At 47.3% G+C, this 22,958-nt stretch overlaps 1 protein-coding gene and 2 non-coding genes across 3 annotated transcripts; all 3 read left to right on the top strand.

Annotated features, from left to right (window-relative positions):
- Positions 1–1,003: 1,003 nt before the first annotated feature.
- Positions 1,004–8,510, top strand: RPL13 (ribosomal protein L13). The gene is made up of 6 exons (XM_040410624.1): positions 1,004–1,093; positions 2,913–3,029; positions 3,741–3,882; positions 4,591–4,764; positions 6,039–6,095; positions 8,317–8,510. The coding sequence occupies exons 2-6, from the start codon at positions 2,926–2,928 to the stop codon at positions 8,473–8,475; spliced, it is 636 nt and encodes a 211-aa protein (XP_040266558.1). The 5' UTR covers positions 1,004–1,093; positions 2,913–2,925; the 3' UTR covers positions 8,476–8,510.
- LOC120981276 lies at positions 3,086–3,172 on the top strand. Its single transcript, XR_005774687.1, has one exon. It is a non-coding gene; the product is annotated as a small nucleolar RNA MBII-202 (small nucleolar RNA).
- Positions 4,450–4,533, top strand: LOC120981273. Its single transcript, XR_005774685.1, has one exon. It is a non-coding gene; the product is annotated as a small nucleolar RNA MBII-202 (small nucleolar RNA).
- Positions 8,511–22,958: the final 14,448 nt, after the last annotated feature.

The following is a 22,958-nucleotide window of genomic DNA, read 5'->3' on the forward strand; positions in this document are numbered from 1 at the left end:
CAATAGTAAATCTGTATACAGCCTGACATATGTACAGACAGATGAATAATACAGTATGGTAACATCCGGTGGGTCTCAGTGTAATCTATCTTGTACACAGGTAAGGATATACACATAAGGGGTCCAATTGTTTACCGACAGGCGCACAGCCTTTTAAATTACTATTAACCAGGCAATTGTCTACGAGTAATAACCATTGGGTTGACATGTACTAAACGAGGCCGGGAATCCAACGCACTTCCAACCTCAATACTGTTACTTCCACAGCTCTGGATCTGAATATCCAACAGTCAACTCCCCCTGAATGGAACAGCCCAGAGAGCAATCTCATCGGGAGATGGGACAGGTGACAAGTGAGACTGCTGGGACCCCCACTGACCACAATAATGGGGTCAGTCAGGACATGTGCAGCACCGCTCCATTCAAAGTCTACAGGACTAATGGCCAAGAACAGGACTCCGCTGTCTCCATGAGCGGCAGCGCACACGCTCGACCGCCTCTCCAATCAAATGTGGGAACACCCTCTTTTGCATGAGCAGGGTCCCTGTCCTATGGGAAGGTGACAAGGGCCATTCATGGGGATCGTGTCCGATTAATGTTTTCCCCCCAGAAAGCAGATGCTGGGGACAATCAGGCCGCCGCCATCCACACAGATCCCAGTGAATATATGTACCGAATGGGCCTGGGAGAGGGGGAACACTTCTGCCACCAAGTAACCACCCAAATACTCAGGACATAGGAGGAGCTGTCCCCTCTACTGACAGGTCTGTTTCAGTAACTACCTGCACTCCTCATGGAATAACCATTCCGCAGCAGCTCCTCTTAGGACCATGTTGTGCTATCCCTGAGCTATGAGGGCTGCTAACGACCTCCATGAGCGAGGACTCCAAGATCTCCTTCCTCCTCCACAGCTGGACGCACAGGAAATGACGAAAGGATGCTGGATCACGTGATAAGTGTGAGGTGACTGGTTCTGCGCATGCGGGAGGCGGGGTTAGGAATGGGAAGTCCCGTCTGATTGGCCCTAGCGCTCGATATCCCACAGTGCACCGCGACCTTCTTCCTTTCTTTTCGGCCATTTTTCCCCGTAGAGGTACGTCTGGTAGTTCTTCGGCCGCAGGTTTTTCTATCCGTTTCCATCCTTAGTCGCCGGGCGTCGTCGGTTGCTGCAGACGGTTAGGATTTAATCCTCGGCTCCCGGTCCTCGGTTTGGGGGGCTTATTGGGGGTGGTTGAGCCCGCTGCCGTGGCCTGAGAGCGGGGTGTACCGGCGGAGCAGTGTGGGAGCGAGGAGACGGCTGGTGTATGCGGGCCCTGACCCTGCGGACCTTCTGTGTATAGGTCTCCCCTCCCTGTGAACCTGTTCTGTCTGCTGCAGGGGAAGCATTTCATGGTTGCACCTATAAGGCTTAGTGATGGATCATGTCCTCCAGTCCTGGCTGTAGAGTCCCCCTAATCTGACCAGTCCACAGCCCCCTGTCCCAGTCATTCCTCTGTCCCTGCGGACCATGATGGCGCTGCTCTACTGGTCAGGCTGGATGGATGGGAGGACTGGTCTCCTCTCCTGACATGGCTGTTTAGTGACGACTTATATTTCCCCTGTCACCTCAATTCTGGAGCAAGTGTTATCACTGTGTTGTGCCAAACCTTTATCACACTACAGGAAAGGTCCAGCTGGGTGTTACCAGTTGAGTTATCCCTGCACAGTCTGAAACTGGCAATGCTGATTAGACAGCATTACTGTTCAGCCCCCCTTACTGCTAGCGCATCATTGAGTGGCTTATAGTATGAATAATAGAGGGATAGGACAACATGGTCCTAAGAGGAGCTGCTCCCGAATGGTTATTCTATGAGGAGTGCAGGTAGTTAAAAAAACAGACCTGGCAGGAGAGAGGACGGCTCTAGTAAGAGAAAATATTGGGCCTCACTGATGAAGGCCCCGCTCCTCCTATGTCCTGAGTATTTAGGTGGTTACTTGGCACAAGTGCCCCCCTCAGACCCACACTGTCGGACATTTGGTAAATATATTAACTGGGATCTGTGTAGATGCGGCGGCCTGACTTTCCCCCAGAAAGCAGATGCAGGGGACAACATTAATCGCACACAATCCCCATCAATGGCCCTTGTCACCTTCCCACAGGACGGGGACCCCTGCTCATGCAAAAGGGGGTGTTCCCACATTTGATTGGAGAGGTGGTCGAGCGTGTGCGCTGCCGCTCATCCAACCTATGGAGACAGCGGAGTCCTGTTCTTGGCCATTAGTCCCGTAGACTTTGAATGGAGCGGTGCTGCACATGTCCTGACTGCCCCCATTATTGTGGTCAGTGGGGGTCTCGCTTGTCACCTGTCCCGTCTCCCGATGAGATTGCTCTCTGGGCTGTTCCATTCAGGGGGAGTTGACTGTTAAATATTCAGATCCAGAGCTGTGGAAGTAACAGTATCGAGGTTGGATTCCCGGCCTCGTTTAGTACATGTCAACCCAATAGTTATTGCTCGTAGACAATTGCCTGGTTAATAGTAATTTAATAGGCTGTGCGGCTGTCGGTAAACAATTGGACCCCCTTATGTGTATATCCTTACCTGTGTTCATGATGGATTACACTGAGACCCACTGGATGTTGCCATACCGTATTATTCATCTGTCTGTACATATGTCAGGCCGTATGAAGATTTACTATTGACGACTCAGCTGATGGGGGGGGGGGGGGGGGAGATTTGGTTGCCGACTGATGAGATATATATATTTATGAAAGAGAGCAGCACTCCAGCATAGGATAAAACAAAATCCAAAAGATTTATTCACCCATAGAGTGGCGACGTTTCGGCTCTACAATTGACCCTTTCTCAAGCCTATATAGATGTATATAGGCTCTGTACAGATATACTAATGTGTTTTTTTCCCCTGTCTTTTAGGGATTAAGTCGCCATGGCCCCCAGCAGGAATGGCATGATCTTGAAGCCTCACTTCCACAAGGACTGGCAGCGGCGAGTGGCCACCTGGTTTAACCAGCCCGCCAGAAAGATCCGCAGGTCAGTTGACGGACAGATCTGGGTTTGCAGTGTGTGGCGCAGGTCTACAGTCAGATGATGACAAATTCTCCGGAATCTCTGCAGCTTCTGTGATGACTCCATATTTGAACCCCTTTCCACCTGATGACTGTAGACGGCGTTGTGTGACTGGATGATTACTGCTAGATCACTGCCTGGCATCACTGGGGTGTCTGTGTGTTAGGCAGATTGGTCGCTGTTGTCCATGGGTTAGGCTAGTATTACACTAGCAGATCAGGCACACGATTGTCGGGAAGGAAGCATTTCTTCCCAACAATTGCCTACTCGTTAGTGGAGGAGAACGCTGCTATTACATGCAGCAATCTCCTCCACTGTATGGGGAGGAGCGATCGCTAATACCATCATTCATCCCGATTTTGACTTGTTTGCCAGTAGTAGATATAGGTTAGATGGCACAATCTCTGCCGCCAGCAAGCTGTGATTTTTAAGCCTACATGATTGCCCGATGAATGGGCGTTTGTTTGTTCGTCTGTTAATCGGTGGCATTAGTACACTGCCAGATCATCACTATCGTTCCTATGAATGGTTATTAGCGATCTGGCCGACTATCTGCCAGTGTAATACAGGCTTTATAGCTTGAGAAATGTTTGCAATGGACGTTGTGTGGTGAAAACACTTATCTGTGAGGCTTTGGTAGCATCTAACCTGTACTTCCATCTCTTTACCAAATAGGCGCAAGGCACGTCAGGCCAAAGCCCGTCGGATAGCTCCAAGACCCATCACTGGACCAGTCAGGCCGGTGGTGAGGTGTCCAACTATCAGATACCACACAAAGGTGCGACTCGGCAGAGGCTTCACCCTGGAGGAACTTAAGGTGAGTGAACATGGGCACGGATAAACTGTAGTCCTATGGTATTCTGTAAATTAACTATTTGGGGGAGATGAAGGTGCAAAGAGTGGCTCCCTAGTGGTCAAAATCCAACTTTAACAAGCCTTGAGTCATAAGGGAAGTTAGCAAAGTCAAATATTCATCTGTAGATTGCTGTCTTGGGGTGCTTGCCCCCTCCTTAGTATGGAGTAGGATTCTGGCTGGCTCAGTGCGATGCCTTGGATGCAGCTTGGGTACGGTACTCGCTCTCCTTAGAGACAAGCCCTGTAAGAAGATTTGCTGGAATTTGAGGGGAAAGTGGAGAATTTTCTCATATCAACACTTTCTTTGCATCCTTTTTAATACATCTCCCCCTCCATGACTTTGTATCGTGTACAAATGGCTCAGAGCTAAGCAAGTGATTCATTTTAAATGACACCCAACCTGAATTGTGTAAAGGGGTAAACTCGGCTCTGCTACATCTAGCTATTTGTTCTCTGAAGTTGTCGTGCTCTGCAGAGCACATATTGGGCGTTGTATTGTGATCAACATGATTAGCTACTGACAGCTATGTGATGACAAATTCTCCGGAATCTCTGCATTTCTGTGATGATTCCCTTGAACCCTTTCTTCTGATGGCTGTCAGAGCTGGTCAGCGGTCTTTGTCTGTGGTGTTGGGCCCCATTTTAAAGGTGTGTGTGCTATGTTTTGCAGGCAGCTGGCATCAACAAGAAGGTTGCCCGCACTATTGGCATCTCTGTGGATCACCGTCGCCGCAATAAGTCTACAGAATCCCTGCAGGCCAATGTGCAGAGACTGAAAGAGTACCGCTCCAAACTGATCATCTTCCCACGCAAACCCTCTGCACCCAAGAAGGGAGACGGCTCTGTAAGTAGTGTTCAGCCACCAGTCTGGATGTTGACTAAACTGTTACTGATTTGTGTAAACCTTTATAACTATTTTTAGATTTCATTTACAATTATTTTAGTTTTTGTACTTGCTGCTCTGTGGAGCACATGGAAGGCTACTTTCACACTAGTTTTCCGGTATTGAGTGCCATCATAGGAGCTCAATACGGAAAAAAAAACGCTTCAGTTTTGTCCCCATTCATTGTTAATGGGGACAGAACTGAACGCTCCAAAATGCATTCTGTTCGGTTTAGTTGCGTTCCCAGACCGGAGAGAAAACCGCAACATGTTGCAGTTTGCTTTCTGTCCTGGGATGCGGAGCAAGACGGATCCGTCATGACTCCCAATGCAAGTCAATGAAAACAGATCTGTTTTCTCTGACACACAATAGAAAACGGATCCGTCCCCCATTGACTTTCAATGGAGTTCATGACTGATCCGTCTTGGCTATGTTAGATAATACAACCGGATCCGTTCATAACTGATGCAGACGGTTGTATTATCAGTAATGGAAGCCTTTTTTGCTGAACCCTGCTGGATCTAGAAAAAACGCTAGTGTGAAAGCCTGACAAGACTCAAATTGGCCTTAACGTCCTTAACATTCAGATAGTTGGTTGGTGAAATGTTGCTAGGCAATGCTGTCACTTTGATCAGTTGGGGTCCAACTTCTGACACCCCCACTGATGTTAGTTGATGGTCCACAGGCTTATGTGGTTCTGCCTCTCCATTGTTTTTCCCTGCACAGAACAGCCCTTACATCCTCTGTGCAGGAAACTTCAGCAGATCTCCGTTCAGGCGAATAGGGTCGTGTAGCTGTTCCCTGCCCAGCTGGGAGTGGGATATTTCAGGATTTTGTTATTGATGGCTTAGCCTCTGATCGGCTGGGGTCTAACACTCTGCACCTGTGCCGATCTGTTTCAATGTAGCTCCGGAAATCCACAGCTCTGTCCGTGGTGCAGTAGATGCAGTATGTCCCTTCAGCGCTGCTACTGCAGCTGTACATGAGCGCCGTGCCCTTTCCTTCAAGATCGTGAAAGTTCTTGAGAATGGATTTGTACTAATCATAAAGTTGTAGCATGCCCTAGCAACATTCCTTCACTTTGATGTGGGAATACCCCTTTAAATCTACAGTCGGAAGATGAGGTCTCCAGTATGTGTATCTTTTGTTTGAGCTTGTAAGTTGAAAATTAAATCTTGATTCTTGCATGCAGCCTCTACAAGATACTTATTCCAACATATTCTTTCCCTTTCCAGGCTGAAGAATTGAAGATGGCCACCCAACTTAAGAGCACAGTCATGCCCATCCGCAGTGTAAGTTCTTACGATTTGTCATTCTTGATGTATATATTTAAGCTGGCTATAGATGGAATCGCACTACCACTTGCATGAGATCTAGGTGGTTGCTTAGGTCCTAATTTGAGATGTATTTTATTAATTTTTTTCTGCTAATGCTGTTGGTACCAGGCAGGTATGGTGCTTTAAATGTGACAACTCCATGAGTGAAAATGATATCAGCTGGCTGCATTTATGTGCAGACAGTCACTGGCTACATTTTGGGCTATGGCCTTAAAAATTCGTTATCTGCTTAAGTGGTAGGGATTGACAGGTTATCGGCCGATATTCAGGATTTTTAAAGTTATCGGTATCGGCAAAATAGATGCTGATAACAAATCGGGAACAAGGATCGCGCTGCTGTCACCAATGAGGACGGGAGGGGCTGGGCTGTGGCCACCCATGCCACCAATGATGTTAACTCCCTCATTCATTCAAATTCGACAGGAGGTGGGAGCTGGCTGCAGAATCATATAGCCGCACCCGACCTCTGAGTGGTAGCTGCTATCCGCGGCACTTAACCCCTCAGGTGAGGCAGGGGTTAACTGCCGCAGATCGCAGCTAACGCTGAGAGGTCGGGTGCGGCTATATGATTCTGCAGACAGCACCCGCCTCCTGTATATGAATTAATGGGAGAGATATCTTTGGCGCATTGCATCCCGCCCCCCCACCCAAGTTCCCCAGTATTAATCGTTGGTGGCAGTGGCCACAGGGTCCCCCCCCCTCATTGGTGGCAGTGGCAGCTTCTGATTGGACCCCTAGCAGTGTAATCCTGGGGCTCTAATTGGTTACCATGGCAGCCAGGATGCTACTGAAGCCCTGTCTGCCATGGTCAGCTCCCTGCTGCTGTGTGCACTATGTACAGTGTGAAGTCCTATTCATCCTAATAGAGATCTATCAGGGTGAATAGGACAAGGGTTCTAGACCCTAAAGGGGCTAAAAGGTAGTAAAAAAACAAACGCCAAAATATTAAGTATAAATGAAAAAAGATTTACAAAAAAAGCTACACGTTAACAATAAACATATTCAGCAGATCTGTGTAGGAATTTTGTTTTTCTCAAAAATGAAAATGCACAGAATATCTATCAATTATCGGCCTGAAAGTACAGATTATCAATATCGGTCTATCCCTATTAAGTGGTATTACTTTGGATATATCATAAATGACATAACGGTACTTTTTTTAAGCCAAAAAAGGGTTGTCCAGTTTCTGAAAGAAACCAGACAACCTGGGATCCACTTGCATTAAATAGGTGATTACTACTCACCTGGCAGATGCTGCCACCACCATTGCTGTTCTCTTGGCCAGGACATGTTTACCCAGCTGCAGCAATGACCACAACGCTGGCCTCATTGGTGCACTGCTGAGGCCAGTGATTGCTGCAGCAGTTTTGTGTTTTTGGCACGGTGTCACTGCTGCAACCAGGTAAATAGACCCTAGGTCCTATGTATTGATGGTTTAGCCAATCCATAAGATGCATTATAAACTAGGTTTGTGTGAGTCGAACACCCAGTACCCCGACCAATCAGCTGTTGGCAGAAGCCGCAGGTTTTGGGCCAAAAGTGTCAATAGCAGGAACACTGCAGTTGTGTTTACATGAGCTGCAATAACCGGCTACTACAGTGTACGGAGCTGTGATATTCTGGAACCAGCAGCTGCCGATGGGTGCGAGACCCTCACTGATCTTATTCATGACCCATCCTCAGGATAGATCAAGGAGTTTGTTCCGGAAACCATTTTTAAAAGTGTATTCTTATCTTAAACATTTATGGCATATCCACTGGGTATGTTATGAACATCTGATAGGCAGGGGTCACTGAATGCAGGCGGTCGCTCATGTCTCCATTCACTTCATCAGAGTTTTGAGAAAGACCTCACATATTTAGAACTCACATAGAAGTTAATGTACGATATGCACATCCATCTCTCCATTCACAGCAGCAGGTAGGGTCTCATGATTGGACCCACCTCAGTCAGACATAAATATCTAGGTCTAGGATAAGAATGCCCCTTTAAATGTGTCTGGTCGAAACCAATCTGGACCTTTTGGATAGTGCTGACGGACACGGTTCCCTTGCAGTTCTTGGCTGTTTACTGGCAGGTTTCTTGGTACTTTGTGGATGATGGGCTTGAGTTGTCATATCTCGTAGTGTACGTATGAGCTGGGGATTTCACCATTTTCTTATTTTTTTCTTTTAGGTGTACAAGAAAGAAAAACCAAGAATCATCACAGAGGAAGAGAAGAACTTCAAAGCATTTGCCAGTCTGCGTATGGCACGTGCCAATGCCCGGCTCTTCGGCATCCGTGCCAAGAGAGCCAAGGAAGCTGCAGAACAGGATGTGGAGAAGAAAAAATAAACCTAGAACTGTTAATAAAACAAAGTGTTCGATAATGCTGTCCTTGAGTTTTTCATATCTGTCTTGGTACCACCGTCAGGAGTCGCAGAATTCCTTGTGTGAGGGCACCTTGGGCTCTGGGTTATTTTGCTTCCACCTACAGGATAAAGGACAAGGTTGTTGGCATTGACTGTAGTGAGACTTCATGTCCCGTAAGCAGATAAATGGATTCCATCAGTTTACTGAATCTTTACTAAAATCTGCATGTTTAACATGCAGACTGAGCTGATGACTGTAATGAGGGATGTAGAGAGGGCCTGATGTGGAGCTAAAGTCTTTACAATGTGGCAATTTTTTATGCCGTGTAAATTGGGTTTGTCACTTGCATTGTACTTGGCAAAATTTTGGTGTAGACTGTTGCAGAAAGTTGCCAACAAAAACTTGTAATTAGAATAGAGTTCACTGTTGCATCGGTGGGGGTCTGACTTGTAGTGCCCCAGCAACCAGTTGATTGAAGTTGTGACTCCAATATTTTTTTCTCTTCACTGGGCTCTCTGGTATTGCAGCTCTTTGTTGATGTGTACTGTACTTTACATATTTTTTTCCTCCAGTGTATGTTAAATGTAGGGCAAAAAATGTGATGTGAAACTAGCCCTTAAAGTCCATTCACACGTCCATGTGTTTTGTGGGTCCACCAAACACTGCAACCGGCAATGTGCATTTTGTGGACCACACATCGCTGGCACTCATAGAAAATGACATTAATTGTCTGCAATTGTGGACAAGAATAGGACATGTTCTATTATTTTTTTGCGGATCCGCAATTGCAGATGCCGACTGCACATTCCGGCCCCATTGAAAATGAATGGGTCTACACCTGTTCTGTAAAATTGTGGAACGGATGCAGACCCAATTTGCAGATGTGTGAATGGACCCTTAGGGCTCATGCACATGACCGTATATGCCCTTCCTGCCATATGTCCCGGAGCAGCATACATTGTGTGCACAGCATGATGGGTTACTATGATGCACGCATTGGGCCACCCGTGTGACTGTTGTCCCGCGGGCAGCCCGATGTGCACAGCATCATAGTAACCTATGATGCTGTTCGCACTATGTATGCCACTCTGGGAGATATGGCCCGTACACGGATCGTATGTCTCTGAGGGCATACGGTTGTGTATGAGCCCTTAGAGTGGCAGGGAGGAGGAAGCTGCACATGGCATAATAGTATTTACTTATATAGCGCCAACATACTCCGCAGCGCCTTACAATTCAGGGGTTCAAGAATAGGACAGGTTAGATAGATATAAAAAAAAAAATGCTGACCACGGAACGGATTTGGACCGCACACTGAGTGCTGTCTGCGTCTTTTGTGGCCCCATTAAAGTTAATGGGTCCACATCCGAGGCAGTGTCCATGGGGCCTAAGGTTGTAGATTTTAGTGCAAGGTAAATGCTGTGAAAACAAACTAGCAGAATTGGTCTTATTTTTTTCAGTTTCACCCCACAAATACATTTCCTGTTCAATATAAATAAATAAAAATACAACTTATTCTACTCCATCAGCTCCATTTTGGCTGATTCCTGTAATATCTGTCCCAATGATGAACTCTTCTCCATATTTTGGTAGAATAGACTCTACCTTTCATGGTGCCCACCATTCCCCTTTTGAGTCTTTTTTAGCCACGGTTAAGAAATTAAAACAGACAGCTGTGTCTACACTTGTACAATCAGTGTCGGACACTAGAGGTAACAAGGGCTGATCTGCACTAGGCAAGGTAGCAGCAATCATTGTATACGGGCAGCCTGTGTGCACAAGTCAAGCAATAATGCAGAAAAGAGCACATAGCAGTGTATACATAATGCGCAGCGACACAGAATACATACAATGATTAGGTGTAAAAGAAAAAAAGTGCAACAAACATGCACAGCTACGCCTATATCATAAGGTACACGGCATCATTGAAACCCAGTGTCCTACCCTACAGATGGTGGGTTCTCCAGACACCTCCGTTCCGATGTTTCTTGTTAGGGTGGTCCGGTTTGACAGAAGAGTCAGTACGATGTGGGGGGATCACAGGAAGATGTTCCTTTTTATCCCTAGACGACCCTCGGGACCCTACAATAGTCCTGTTAGTCTAACCACGGGCTATCCCACTAGTTGGGCCCCCGTCCGGAACCTAACCCTGGAATTGCATTCCCTATTTAGCCCTGAAAAGATCCCAACATGCGCGTTTCTGAGGCAGAAACAATCCTCTCATCAGGGGAATATGTAGAATGGGCCAAAATATGATTCGCTTGCCGGAGACGATGTTCACCGCCAAGCAAATGCTGGGAGTAGCGCTTACCAGCAAGTACAAGAACCACTAGGAGCAATGAATGCACAGGTAGGTGCACAACATACAGGGAAAGAAAGAAGGGGACAGATGGAGACCCCCTCCCTTCGTTGCAGTACACAGTTTGGGGCCGCAGGCATTGATGTTACCTGGCTTTTCTGCAGGAGCCCGCCAGTCTTTTAAAGCGAAGCATCGGCATATACATGCGACGCGCAATATGGTGACGTCAGCCGTCACAAGGTAAAAAAACCGATTTGATACATATGCAAATTAACATAAGAGTCATATCTTACTTGTGTGACTAGAGAAGAGTCATATTTTCAAGCTCTGACTCATCTCAGGTTAATTTGCATATGTATCAAATCTGTATTTTTACACAATAAAAGCACACAGAGCTATGGGGACTGGGTATTGCGGATGTGCTAGTGGCCATCTAGCAACTCATGTCCTCAGCTCTATACCCAAAATCCTGGTGACAGGTTCCCTTTAAACTTAACTCCAATGAAGTGGGATTACGCTTCACATCAGAAGCAAACAGGGACAATTTGGCGTTTCTGAATATCAAAGTATCCAGAGGTGCCTTAAATGAGCTTTACTACAATTTACAGGAAGCCTACGTCGACAAACTATGTACTACACCTGGACAGTGGCCACCCCCCTTTTCCCAGAAAAGAGGCATACCAAAAAGTCTATATTTGCGCCTAAGACGCAACTGCTCCAGTAAGTCAGAGTTCGTCAACCAAGCAAAGGTCTCCATGAGAGAGGATATCCCAATGATGTCCTAAAACCAGCATATCGGACCGCATTATCAGCAAAGCGCTCCGATCTCCTGGTGCCCAAGGTCAAAGAGGAGACCGTAAAAAAGATCCACCTCATCGCAACTTTCGATGAGGCATCAGGACAGATCAGGGATACCCTTGCAAGCACTGGCCCGTCCTACTGATGGACCCCGAAATTAAAGAGACCGTCTTCAGTTACCTGCAGATCTCTTTTAGGAGAGGCAGTAGCCTCAAACATATGCTTGTCCATAGCCACTACACCCCAGCCACTCAAGGGGCCACATGGTTGGACCGTAAGATTAATGGCTGTTATAGATGTAGCGGCTGTGTGGCCTGCAAGATATTACAAAGCAGCAAAACCTTCTTCAGTTCAAATTTGCAGAAGTCCTACAAGATCACATGCGTGTGCGGACTTGAATATATAGAAAAGACCAAAAGAGAGCTGCGTAGACGCCTCGGGGAGCACTTGGGTGACATCACGAATGAACGTGACACACCAGTTGCCCGGCATGTGAATGACAACCACGGCGGGGACCCCAGCTGTATTGGGGCTATAGGCATTGACAAAATCCCACCACCTATACGTGGCACTGATTGGGACCGTCTCCTACTACAGTGGGAAGCACGCAGTATCCTCTAGAGGTTTGAATGAACAGCTCCATTTTGGCTGCTTCCTGTAATATCTGTCCCAATGATGAACTCTTCTCCATATTTTGGTAGAATAGACTACCTTTCATGGTGCCCACCATTCCCCTTTTGAGTCTCTTTTTTAGCCACGGTTAAGAAATTAAAACTTTAAACCACCACAAATACCATTCTCCATTTATTACATACCCACATCAGGGTTTGTTCAGGTGTACACTGTATGGACATACATCCCGATGCCCATCAATGCACACCTACATGGTGCTTTTATATCAATGCCCGTATGTATGGACTATATATGTATCTATATTGTGTTCCTTTTATGTTTAACATGTGTCCACAGTATGCATTTGGTGGACAGTGCCCCCATGCCTATATTCTGTATACTGTGGAACTTTCCCTCATGCTATCGATATTAGCATGAGAGCTGTGATGCCTGGCGAAACTAGCAGCGTATCCTCAAGCTGTAGCATATATATCGGAGGCGACGCACCTGCGCGGTGTCCTACTTTCACTTTTGGCCACTGGCGCAGGCGCACTAAGCGCCGCTCTATGCACGCTACACTTTGGGTCCTGGCAAACTCTTCTGCGCATGCGCCGCCTCCACATCCCGCGATGACTGAGGTCACTGTATTGCGCGTCGCGCATGCGCCGTTTCCATACCTTGTGACGGCTGACGTCACCATATTGCGCGTCGCATGTATATGCCGATGCGTCGCTTTAAAAGACCGGCGGGCTCCTGCAGAAAAGCCAGGTAACATCAATGCCTGCGGCCCCAAACTGTGTACTGCAACGAAGGGAGGGGGTCTCCATCTGTCCCCTTCTTTCTTTCCCTGTAGGTTGTGCACCTACCTGTGCATTCTACTCCATCTGGGAGCCATTGCTCCTAGTGGCTCTTGTACTTGCTGGTAAGCGCTACTCCCAGCAATTGCTTGGCGGTGAACATCGTCTCCGGCAAGCGAATCATATTTTGGCCCATTCTACATATTCCCCTGATGAGAGGATTGTTTCTGCCTCAGAAACGCGCATGTTGGGATCTTTTCAGGGCTAAATAGGGAATGCAATTCCAGGGTTAGGTTCCGGACAGGGGCCCAACTAGTGGGATAGCCCGTGGTTAGACTAACAGGACTATTGTAGGGTCCCGAGGGTCGTCTAGGGATAAAAAGGAACATCTTCCTGTGATCCCCCCACATCGTACTGACTCTTCTGTCAAACCGGACCACCCTAACAAGAAACATCAGAACGGAGGTGTCTGGAGAACCCACCATCTGTAGGGTAGGACACTGGGTTTCAATGATGCCGTGTACCTTATGATATAGGCGTAGCTGTGCATGTTTGTTGCACTTTTTTTCTTTTACACCTAATCATTGTATGTCTTCTGTATGTCGCTGCGCATTATGTATACACTGCTATGTGCTCCTTTCTGCATTATTGCTTGACTTGTGCACACAGGCTGCCCGTATACAATGATTGCTGCTACCTTGTCTAGTGCAGATCAGCCCTTGTTACCTCTAGTGTCCGACACTGATTGTACAAGTGTAGACACAGCTGTCTGTGTTTCCAAAAGACCCCCGCCCCCCCAAATTGTATTGTGTACTCAGCCTCTAGTATATTTTGAGGGATATATCTCAATTTATTTGATATTGTATCAAAAGTAAAAGTTAAGTCTTCATTAATCCAGATCACTATTCACTACTTCTTATCAGTACTCAGGTCCCCACAGGTTGGAACCAGAGAAAGGAATGAATGTCTGTCTGTCTGTCTGTCTGTCTGTCAGCAATAGCAGTTGAATATATAGGGAAATAGGAAACAAGGGAAATCTTTTGATGTTTCTTTTACATATTATCTTGTTGTAAACACATTATATTCGCTCATCTGTGAAACTTTTGGTTTTGACGGCTTTCATAATATTCACCACCAGGTGGCAGCGAATCTCTACCTTCCGAAGCCCAGCTCAGCTTTGTGTCCCCTGTGATGACAGGCAGCGCCATTAATTAGGCTTGGTGACAAGTTGCTGAGACGCCACGCCTCGTGGACTAGAAACAGCCGTGTTATCATTAACCCACTTTGCGCATCTTTGGGGACTGTTCCCTTCTATAAACTCAGATACGACTCGTTGAAGTGAGGGACAGGCTCATGACGGAGACGGTTCTCCTAATTAGGGTTTCGGTAGCTCCACTGCTGGATCTCATTGGCATGTTACACCCTAAGTTCCAGGCGATGGGAATGCATCTGCATCTCTTGCATGATATATATACATACACACATTTCATTTATGAACGGGGAAATTCCCTGTTAGACACCCGGCACCCATGCCGATCAGCTGTATGAGGAGACGGCGCGCGCAGTGTGCAGTTGTGCACGCGCCGTCTCCCGTCTCTCTTCCTATCTGCTGCTGCTTTACCATAGGCACAGACATAGCAGGAAGAGAGACGGGAGACGGCGCGTGATCGGTGGGGGTGTTGGACCCCTGCTGGTCTGATATTGATGACCTATCCTGAGCTTGGACAACTCCTTTAAGTGCACTGGGGGCAGGCCCAAGCCGCTCTGTGCACCTTTGCCCCTCCCTCTGCTTCTTGATTGACAGGCCCAGGTATAATTATCGCACCTGGTGAGGTCAATCAAGAATTTGAGGTCAGGTGACAGAAGGAGGAAAAGGGGCAAGGGTGCACACAGTGGCTTGGGCCCGCCCTCAGTGCACTTAACTGCTCATTTGCATATGGATTAAAAGCCCTTTTTCTCCAGAATGAAGCAATGGTTCGCTGATGTGCCCGGTTTATCCGCGAACTCCCTGGTGACGGGCTCCCTTTAAATGTTTGCTCCTCTGGAATGATCCTTCATTGGTCAGTCCACATTACGATGTGATTGCGCCTACTTGAGCTTGTGCAGAAAATAGACGTAAATCCCTTTCAATTTCACGTTCACAGCTCGGTGAGATCTAATGCTAATGGATTGTGCCAACCTAGGAGCCACCTGCCGTTCTAGCTGTGCCCACACTCCTAGCAGAGTAATGTGGCGCTTAGCAATACCATTTACATCTACCTGCCTCTGCTCTAGTGTATAGGACTTGCAAACTGAAGTTGGTATAAGGGATGCAGAGGGTTATTTCACTTGGACCCACTATGTCTGAGGAGCCCAAACAGTCCTCCGCCTCATTGGAGGTACGTAGGGTATTGATGCCATGTTAAAGGGGTTCTCTAGGGGGTAAATAATTGGGAAAGGAAAATAAAAGGAGTCATACATCCAACTCTCCCAATAATTTTTACCTCCTGGCCACCCCTTTAAAAGGGGGTTATCCCATGATTAATGTAAAAAATGAAAATCGGACATCCTATAGTACATGACAAGTTCTGTACCTCGCATGGGCCCAGAGAGATTCCCTTTCACTGCTCCAATTGTTCTGCTGTATTTATTTCAGGGTGGCAGCTCATGGGGCACGTCCTTTCTTCTGCAGCTCTCTCTATCACAGCTCATGGGGCACGTCCTTTCTTCTGCAGCTCTCTCTATCACAGCTCATGGGGCAGGTCCATTCTGCTGCAGCTCTCCCTATCACAGCTCATGGGGCACGTCCTTTCTGCTGCAGCTCTCTCCATCACAGCTCATGGGGCATGTCCTTTCTGCTGCAGCTCTCTCTATCACAGCTCAGGGAACATGTCCTTTCTTCTGCAGCTCTCTCTATCACAGCTCATGGGGCACGTCCTTTCTGCTGCAGCTCTCTCCATCACAGCTCATGGGGCACGTCCATTCTGCTGCAGCTCTCTGTATCACAGCTCACGGGGCATGTACTTTCTGCTGCAGCTCTCTCCCTATCACAGCTCAGGGGGCACGTCCTTTCTGCTGCAGCTCTCTCTATCACAGCTTATGGGGCACGTCCTTTCTGCTGCAGCTCTCTCCCTATCACAGCTCAGGGGGCACGTCCATTCTGCTGCAGCTCTCTCTATCACAGCTCATGGGGCACGTCCTTTCTGCTGCAGCTCTCTCTATCACAGCTCATGGGGCACGTCCTTTCTGCTGCAGCTCTCTCTATCACAGCTCATGGGGCACGTCCTTTCTGCTGCAGCTCTCTCTATCACAGCTCATGGGGCACGTCCATTCTGTTGCAGCTCTCTCTATCACAGCTCATGGGGCACGTCCTTTCTTCTGCAGCTCTCTCTATCACAGCTCATGGGGCACGTCCATTCTGCTGCAGCTCTCTGTATCACAGCTCACGGGGCATGTACTTTCTGCTGCAGCTCTCTCCCTATCACAGCTCAGGGGGCACGTCCTTTCTGCTGCAGCTCTCTCTATCACAGCTTATGGGGCACGTCCTTTCTGCTGCAGCTCTCTCCCTATCACAGCTCAGGGGGCACGTCCATTCTGCTGCAGCTCTCTCTATCACAGCTCATGGGGCACGTCCTTTCTGCTGCAGCTCTCTCTATCTCAGCTCATGGGGCACGTCCTTTCTGCTGCAGCTCTCTCTATCACAGCTCATGGGGCACGTCCTTTCTGCTGCAGCTCTCTCCCTGTAACTGTCACAGCTTCTAACAGCAGACACAACTGATGGCAGATGAAAGATGGAACTTAGCATCTGCAACCACCTCAGGTGGTCAGAAAAATAAGGAAAAGAATAAACAGCAGGTGGCGCTGTACAGATACAGGTTATTGAATAACTCAGGGCTATGCTTCATTTTTAATTACTTGAAATTACAAAAGTGTTCAGATCCAGGTGCTGGTTTGAAAGATATGGAATATTTTCTATGGGAACACAATTCAGATGGTACAGAGTGACATCAGTATACAGTATATACTGCCCTGTGATATTGTTGATGGATATGCGGTGGGTTAGATATGATTTTTGCATAGGGGATGCATTCACTCCCATTCACATGGAGCAGTTCTGCACCTAAAATCTGCAATCTCTCTTTGGGCTTTGCGGTCTGCAAAAAACGGATCCGCAAAAAATACGGATGTCGTCCGTGTGCATTCCATATTTTGTGGAATGGAACATCCGGCCCCTAATAGAACAGTCCTGTCCTTGTCTGTAATGCGGACAATAATAGGACAGGTTCTATTTTTTGGCTGAACGGAAATACGGACATACAGAAACGGAATGCACAGGGAGTACCTTACGTTTTTTTTGCATATGGTCCGCAAAAAAAAGGAATGGACACGGAAAGAAAATACGTTTGTGCGCATGAGCCCTTCTGATGGATCAGAAGAACGGAAAGCTAACAGCGATGTGAACTCAGCCTTGGGGCTCATGCACTTAAACGTATTTTCTTTCCGTGTCTGTTCGGTTTTTTTTTTCCGGACTGTATGCGGAACCATTCAGTTCAATGGGTCCGCAAAAAAAACGGAAGTTACTCTGTGTGCATTTAATTTCCATATGTCCGTTACACAAAGAAACAGAACATGACCCATTACTGTCCGCATTACGGACAAGGATAGGACGGTTCTATCAGGGGACAGCTGTTCCGTTACGTAAAATACAGAATGCACATGGACGTCATCCGTATTTTTTGTGGATCCGTTTTTCGCGGACTGCCAAATCCATACGATTGTGTGCATGTATCACACCCTCAGCTGGGTGGATTTTTAGAGTTTAGATAATGAGAAAGAATGTTCACGTTCACTAACAGCAAGCAGAGGTAGAAAATGGTGAGGAGCTGACACACGAGTACGTTTTAACCTTTCACTGGTTCCTTTTATGTTCTTCTACAAGACTTGACTCTTAAGATGGGAGACGGCAGGGACCGGTCCAAGCTGAACCCAGCAACCATTGCTCACTTTGTAATGGCCACTAGGGGGCGGTATTTCCACTGTGGATTTGTCATGGATTTAGCATCAGGTTTCACCCTACGCATTGCAAAGGGTGAAACCTGCGAATAAAATCCGGAGCATCAACGGACACGTAATCTGTACGGCAGGTCAATTCTACTGATTTCATGGGCTGCAGTGGAAGAGATTTCTTTAAACTGCATCCACTTTTCCGCTGCAGATTTTCCACACGCAATTTCAAAGCACCATCAAGGCCTCTGTCACACGACCGTTTTTTTCCGTTTACGGGTCGTTTTTTGCTTTCCGTATACGGTCCGTATACTGAACCATATATTTCAATGGTTCCGCGAAAAAACGGAATGTACTCCATATGCATTCTGTTTCCGTATTTCCGTTTTTCCGTTCCTTTGAAGGATAGAACATGTCCTATTATTGGCCGCAAATCACGTTCCGTGGCTCAATTCAAGTCAATGGGTCCGCAAAAAAATGCATCCGTATGTCTTCCGTATCCGTTCCGTTTTTGCGGAACCATCTATTAAAAATTTTTATGCACAGCCCAATATTTTCTATGTAATTACTGTATACTGTATATGCCATACGGAAAAACGGAACAGAAATGTAAACACAACGGAAACAAAAAACGGAACAACAGATCCGTGAAAAACGGACTGCAAAACACTGAAAAAGCCATATGGTCGTGTGAAAGAGGCCTAACTTTATGTGGCCTTTCCCTTAGGCCCCTTGCACACGAACGTGTGCTTCCCGTTGCCATATTGCAGATCCGCAATACACGGGTGCCGTTCCGTGGGCATTCCGCATCACGGATGGGTCCGCAAATCCAGAAGCATTCCGTGGGGTTTTGTCCTGTACTTCCGTTCCGCAAAAAGATAGAACATGTCCTATCTTTTTGCGGAATGGCCGGATTGCGGACCCATTAAAGTGAATGGGTCTGCGATCCGCTGCAGCTGCCCCACGGACTGTGTTCGTGCATTGCGGCCCGCAGCACGACCACGGGGTGCACACGTTCGTGTGCAGGGGGCGGTCCATTCACACGTCCGTAAGTGTTTTGCGGATCTGCAAATTGCAGATCCGCAAAACACGGACACCGGCAATGTGCATTCCGCAATTTGCGGACCGCACATCGCCGGCACTATAATAGAAAATGCCTAATCTTGTTCGCAATTGCGGACAACAATAGGACATGTTCTATTTTTTTGCGGAAACGGAAGCACGGATGCGGAAGTGCGGATCCGCAAATGCGGATGCGGACAGCACATTCCGGCCCCATTGAAAATGAATGGGTCTTCACCTGTTCCGAAAAATTGCGGAATGGATGCGGACCCATTTTGCGGACGTGTGAATGGACCCTAAGGCCTCTTTCCCACGACCCTATAGCTTTTTTAGTGTTTTGCAGTCCATTTTTAACGGATCCGTTGTTCCGTTTTTTTTGTTTCCGTTGTGTTTCCGCTTCTGTTCCGTTTTTACGGAACGCAACAAAAGGCCCGTAAGTGGGGGGGGGGAAAACGGTCGGTGAAAGAGGCCTAAGGGCTCATGCCGGAATCGCAGCCTGCAAACAGCATTCAAGCAATCCGCAAGATCCTGAGCAGTGTGGAGCGAAGGCACAAAGCAGAAGCCCCCGGAGCGCTTCCGTGGGATTTCGGTCCGAGCCTCCGCACCGCAAACAAAATGTAACATGTATTTTTTGGACGGAGTAGACCGAATGTTACGTATCGCAGACCCATTCAAGTGATGCACGGGGGCGTCTATTTACGGTCCGCAGCTCAGGCACGGGGGGCACACCTGCATGAGCCCTAAGGCTAAGGGGCCCGACGGACCTTTACACACCCTGTGTATTTGTATGCAGAACATCTACATAAAAAAACATAAACCTGCACCATTTATTTAGTTTTTTTGTGGCTTTTACCCTTTTTTGTTGGGGGGGGGGGGGTGAATTTTCAGTTTATTTTAACAACCCCATTAAAAAAACACATCCACGCTGCAGGTCAATCTCCACCCGTACCAAATCTGCCGCATGTACATGAGACTTGCGGATTTTTTTCCATGTGGAAATTGACCTGACGGGCGGATTTCCAAATTTACAGCATGTCATTTATGTTTGCGGTTTTAATTGCGGATTTTACCTTTTCAATAGAAGAGTGAGATCTGTGTCAAAACCCCATCAAATCCGCACCAAAAACCGCAGTTTTTTTGGTATGGATATGCTGCAGAAACGCACATAAATCCACATGGTAATTCGCGCGGATCTTATGTGCGTCCACCCGCACTCGTGTGCACGTGGCCTTCGGCTGCCATGCAGAAATTACGCACAAATTTCCTTGCAGATTTCTGTACGTTTCCACACCAAATCCGCACCAATAAGCGCATGTGTTATGTGTGGTCTTCGGCTCGGATTTCATAGGGTTTGCCGCAGATAAGTAAAATCCGCACCAAAATGGCGCAGACTTCAAAGTCCGAATTTCCGCACGGAATGAAAACGCAAAGTCAGCATGGGATTTGTCTTATCCCGTGCACTTTTGCTGGTGCAGTTTTTCCGCACTGTGTGCAGGTAGGCTTATCCGTCTGCATTGCAAAGGGCAAAATCTGCGGCAGGCGTCCGCTACATAAAGCGACATGCTGCGGATTTAAAATCTGCACCTCCCGTCTATGTGTGGACTCTGGTGTGGACGCAGCGCGTGGATTGGATTAAAAATATATATATATCATCATCTTCTTCTCTGCTACTGTACAACGTTGTAGCTTTCCTACAGAACAATGCTCAGAGGCAAGTCCGCCGCGGTCTCGGCACAGATGTGCCCTTATGGTGTGCCACTCGGAAAAGTCATACAGCGGGGACCCTCTATGGTGTAGAGATGGCCATGTGTTATGGAAGCTACCAGCTCCACCATTTGGGTTCTATGCTCCCCTTGTATAGGGGTCTTCCAGTACCGGGCACCAAACTGGATTCTCCGCCGGAATCGGGACAGCGGAGAAGGTCCAGGAAAAAAAGACCCTCGCCAATCATGGGGCTGCTGTATGGAGACCACGCTGGGAGTTGTAGTTTGTTAACAGCCAGAGACATGTGGCTCCTCCGTTTATTCCTTCTGGACATGCAGTAAACCGGAGGTGAAGATCTCTGAAGCGAGATGTGAACGAATTACGAGGCGTCTAATATAATCACCAGATAAGTGAGTTATCCCAGACACACCAGGAAATGGCGAGAGAGCGCGAACGGCAATATCAGTCACCTCTCCGGGGCGAGGATTATGGGAAGCCCAATATTCCCACGTTAACCCTAGAAATCCCACCTCAGCCCCACTGACGGATGCCTGACTGGCGTCTTATTTTTCAGCAGTGACCGGTTCATTTTGCTCTGGAGGAGCCTGAGACGGTGAAATCAATGCAAATCCAGTGAGAGGTTAATAAAAGATTGGATGAAATAAGCACAGGAGTTGGGAAGTATAGATCGCAGGCGCGGAGAGTGGAGACATGGCCGCGGAGTGGAGCTTCACCCGGCAATTTGTCCGAATGATCGTAACGGGGGATTGAGAATTTTCTTGGAGGGGGGAGACGGCGCACCTATTAGGAGCTTGTATGAGGCGGTGGAGAGCATCGGCAGTTTAACCCTGTGAATGCCAAAACATGGTCGGATCCGTGGGTGTTGGCTAATTCTTTTCATTTTCGACGCCTAAGGGTGCATTCACATCACCGTTTAGCTTTCCGTTCTTCTGATCCGTCAGAAGAAGAGAGGATAAAAAACAGGATACTGTAAAAAAACGGATCCTGTGGCATCAGTTGTCATCAGTTTGAGCCATTTCCGTCTGAGATCCGTTATTTTAGACAGAAAAAAGTCCTGCATGCAGTACTTTTTTTCCCTGTATAAAAAAAAAACGGATCTTAGATGGAAATGGTTCAAATGGTTGACAACTGATGCAACGAAAAACGGATCCTATACGATCCTATGCATAAGGGCTCATGCACATGACCGTATGTTTTTTTTTGATCCGCAAAAAAATACGGATGACGTCCGTGTGCATTCCGTATTTTGTGGAACGGAACAGCTGGCCCCTAATAGAACAGTCCTATCCTTGTCTGTAATGCAGACAATAATAGGACATGTTTTATTTTTTTACGGAACGGATATGGGGACGTACGGGAGTGGATTGCATACAGAGTAACTTCCGTTTTGCGGACCCATTTAAATGACTGGTTCCGCCTATGGTCCGCAAGTAAAACAGACACGGAAAGAAAATACGTTTGTGTGCATGAGCCCTAACTGATGCAACAGGATCCGTTTTTTTTTCTCTCTCTCTCGTCTTCTGACGGATCAGAAGAACTGAATGCTGAGCGGTGATGTGAATGCGCCCTTAAAAGAATGGATTAAATAGCAACTACTTGAAGGAGGTATTTTGGATTCAAATAAAGGTTATTGCTATTCCGTTTCTGTATGAGCGCTTCAGAGTTTTCAAGATCTCTGCTTGCTGTCATTCAGTAGAACCCTTCATTGTTTTCTACTCATGGATGCTTAAGGGATGGAGACACCGGCGCTGATAAGTGAACTGCAATGAGCCGCACGCCCGCGCATCCATCACTTGGCCAGGATAGGTTTGTATTCATTTAAAGTAAGCGTCACAGGTTCCTACAGAAGCAAGCAGTGATCTTGAGAAGTTGATGCAGACAATGTATTGGAGAATTATGCAAATTAAGACTGATTCGGGAATATCGCCCTTTAGGTATTTGCTATTTAAGCGATTTGCACATTATTTGAAGGTCTCGGAAGTGAAGAGAATAGAGGCAGCCAATGCGGCCATCACAGGGATAAACCAAAAGTCCCTTCCATCATGCAAGCACCATCCCCCCCTTCATCAATTATCCAGAGCGGCGGCCTCCAACCTGTGGCTCTCCAGCTGTTGCAAAACTACAACTCCCAGCATGCCCTGACAGCCATACCATACTCAACTGATGCTGAGAGTACGGGACGGTAGCCC

The sequence above is a fragment of the Bufo bufo genome, chromosome 10 (assembly GCF_905171765.1).
Source record: "Bufo bufo chromosome 10, aBufBuf1.1, whole genome shotgun sequence".
NCBI lineage: Eukaryota > Metazoa > Chordata > Amphibia > Anura > Bufonidae > Bufo > Bufo bufo.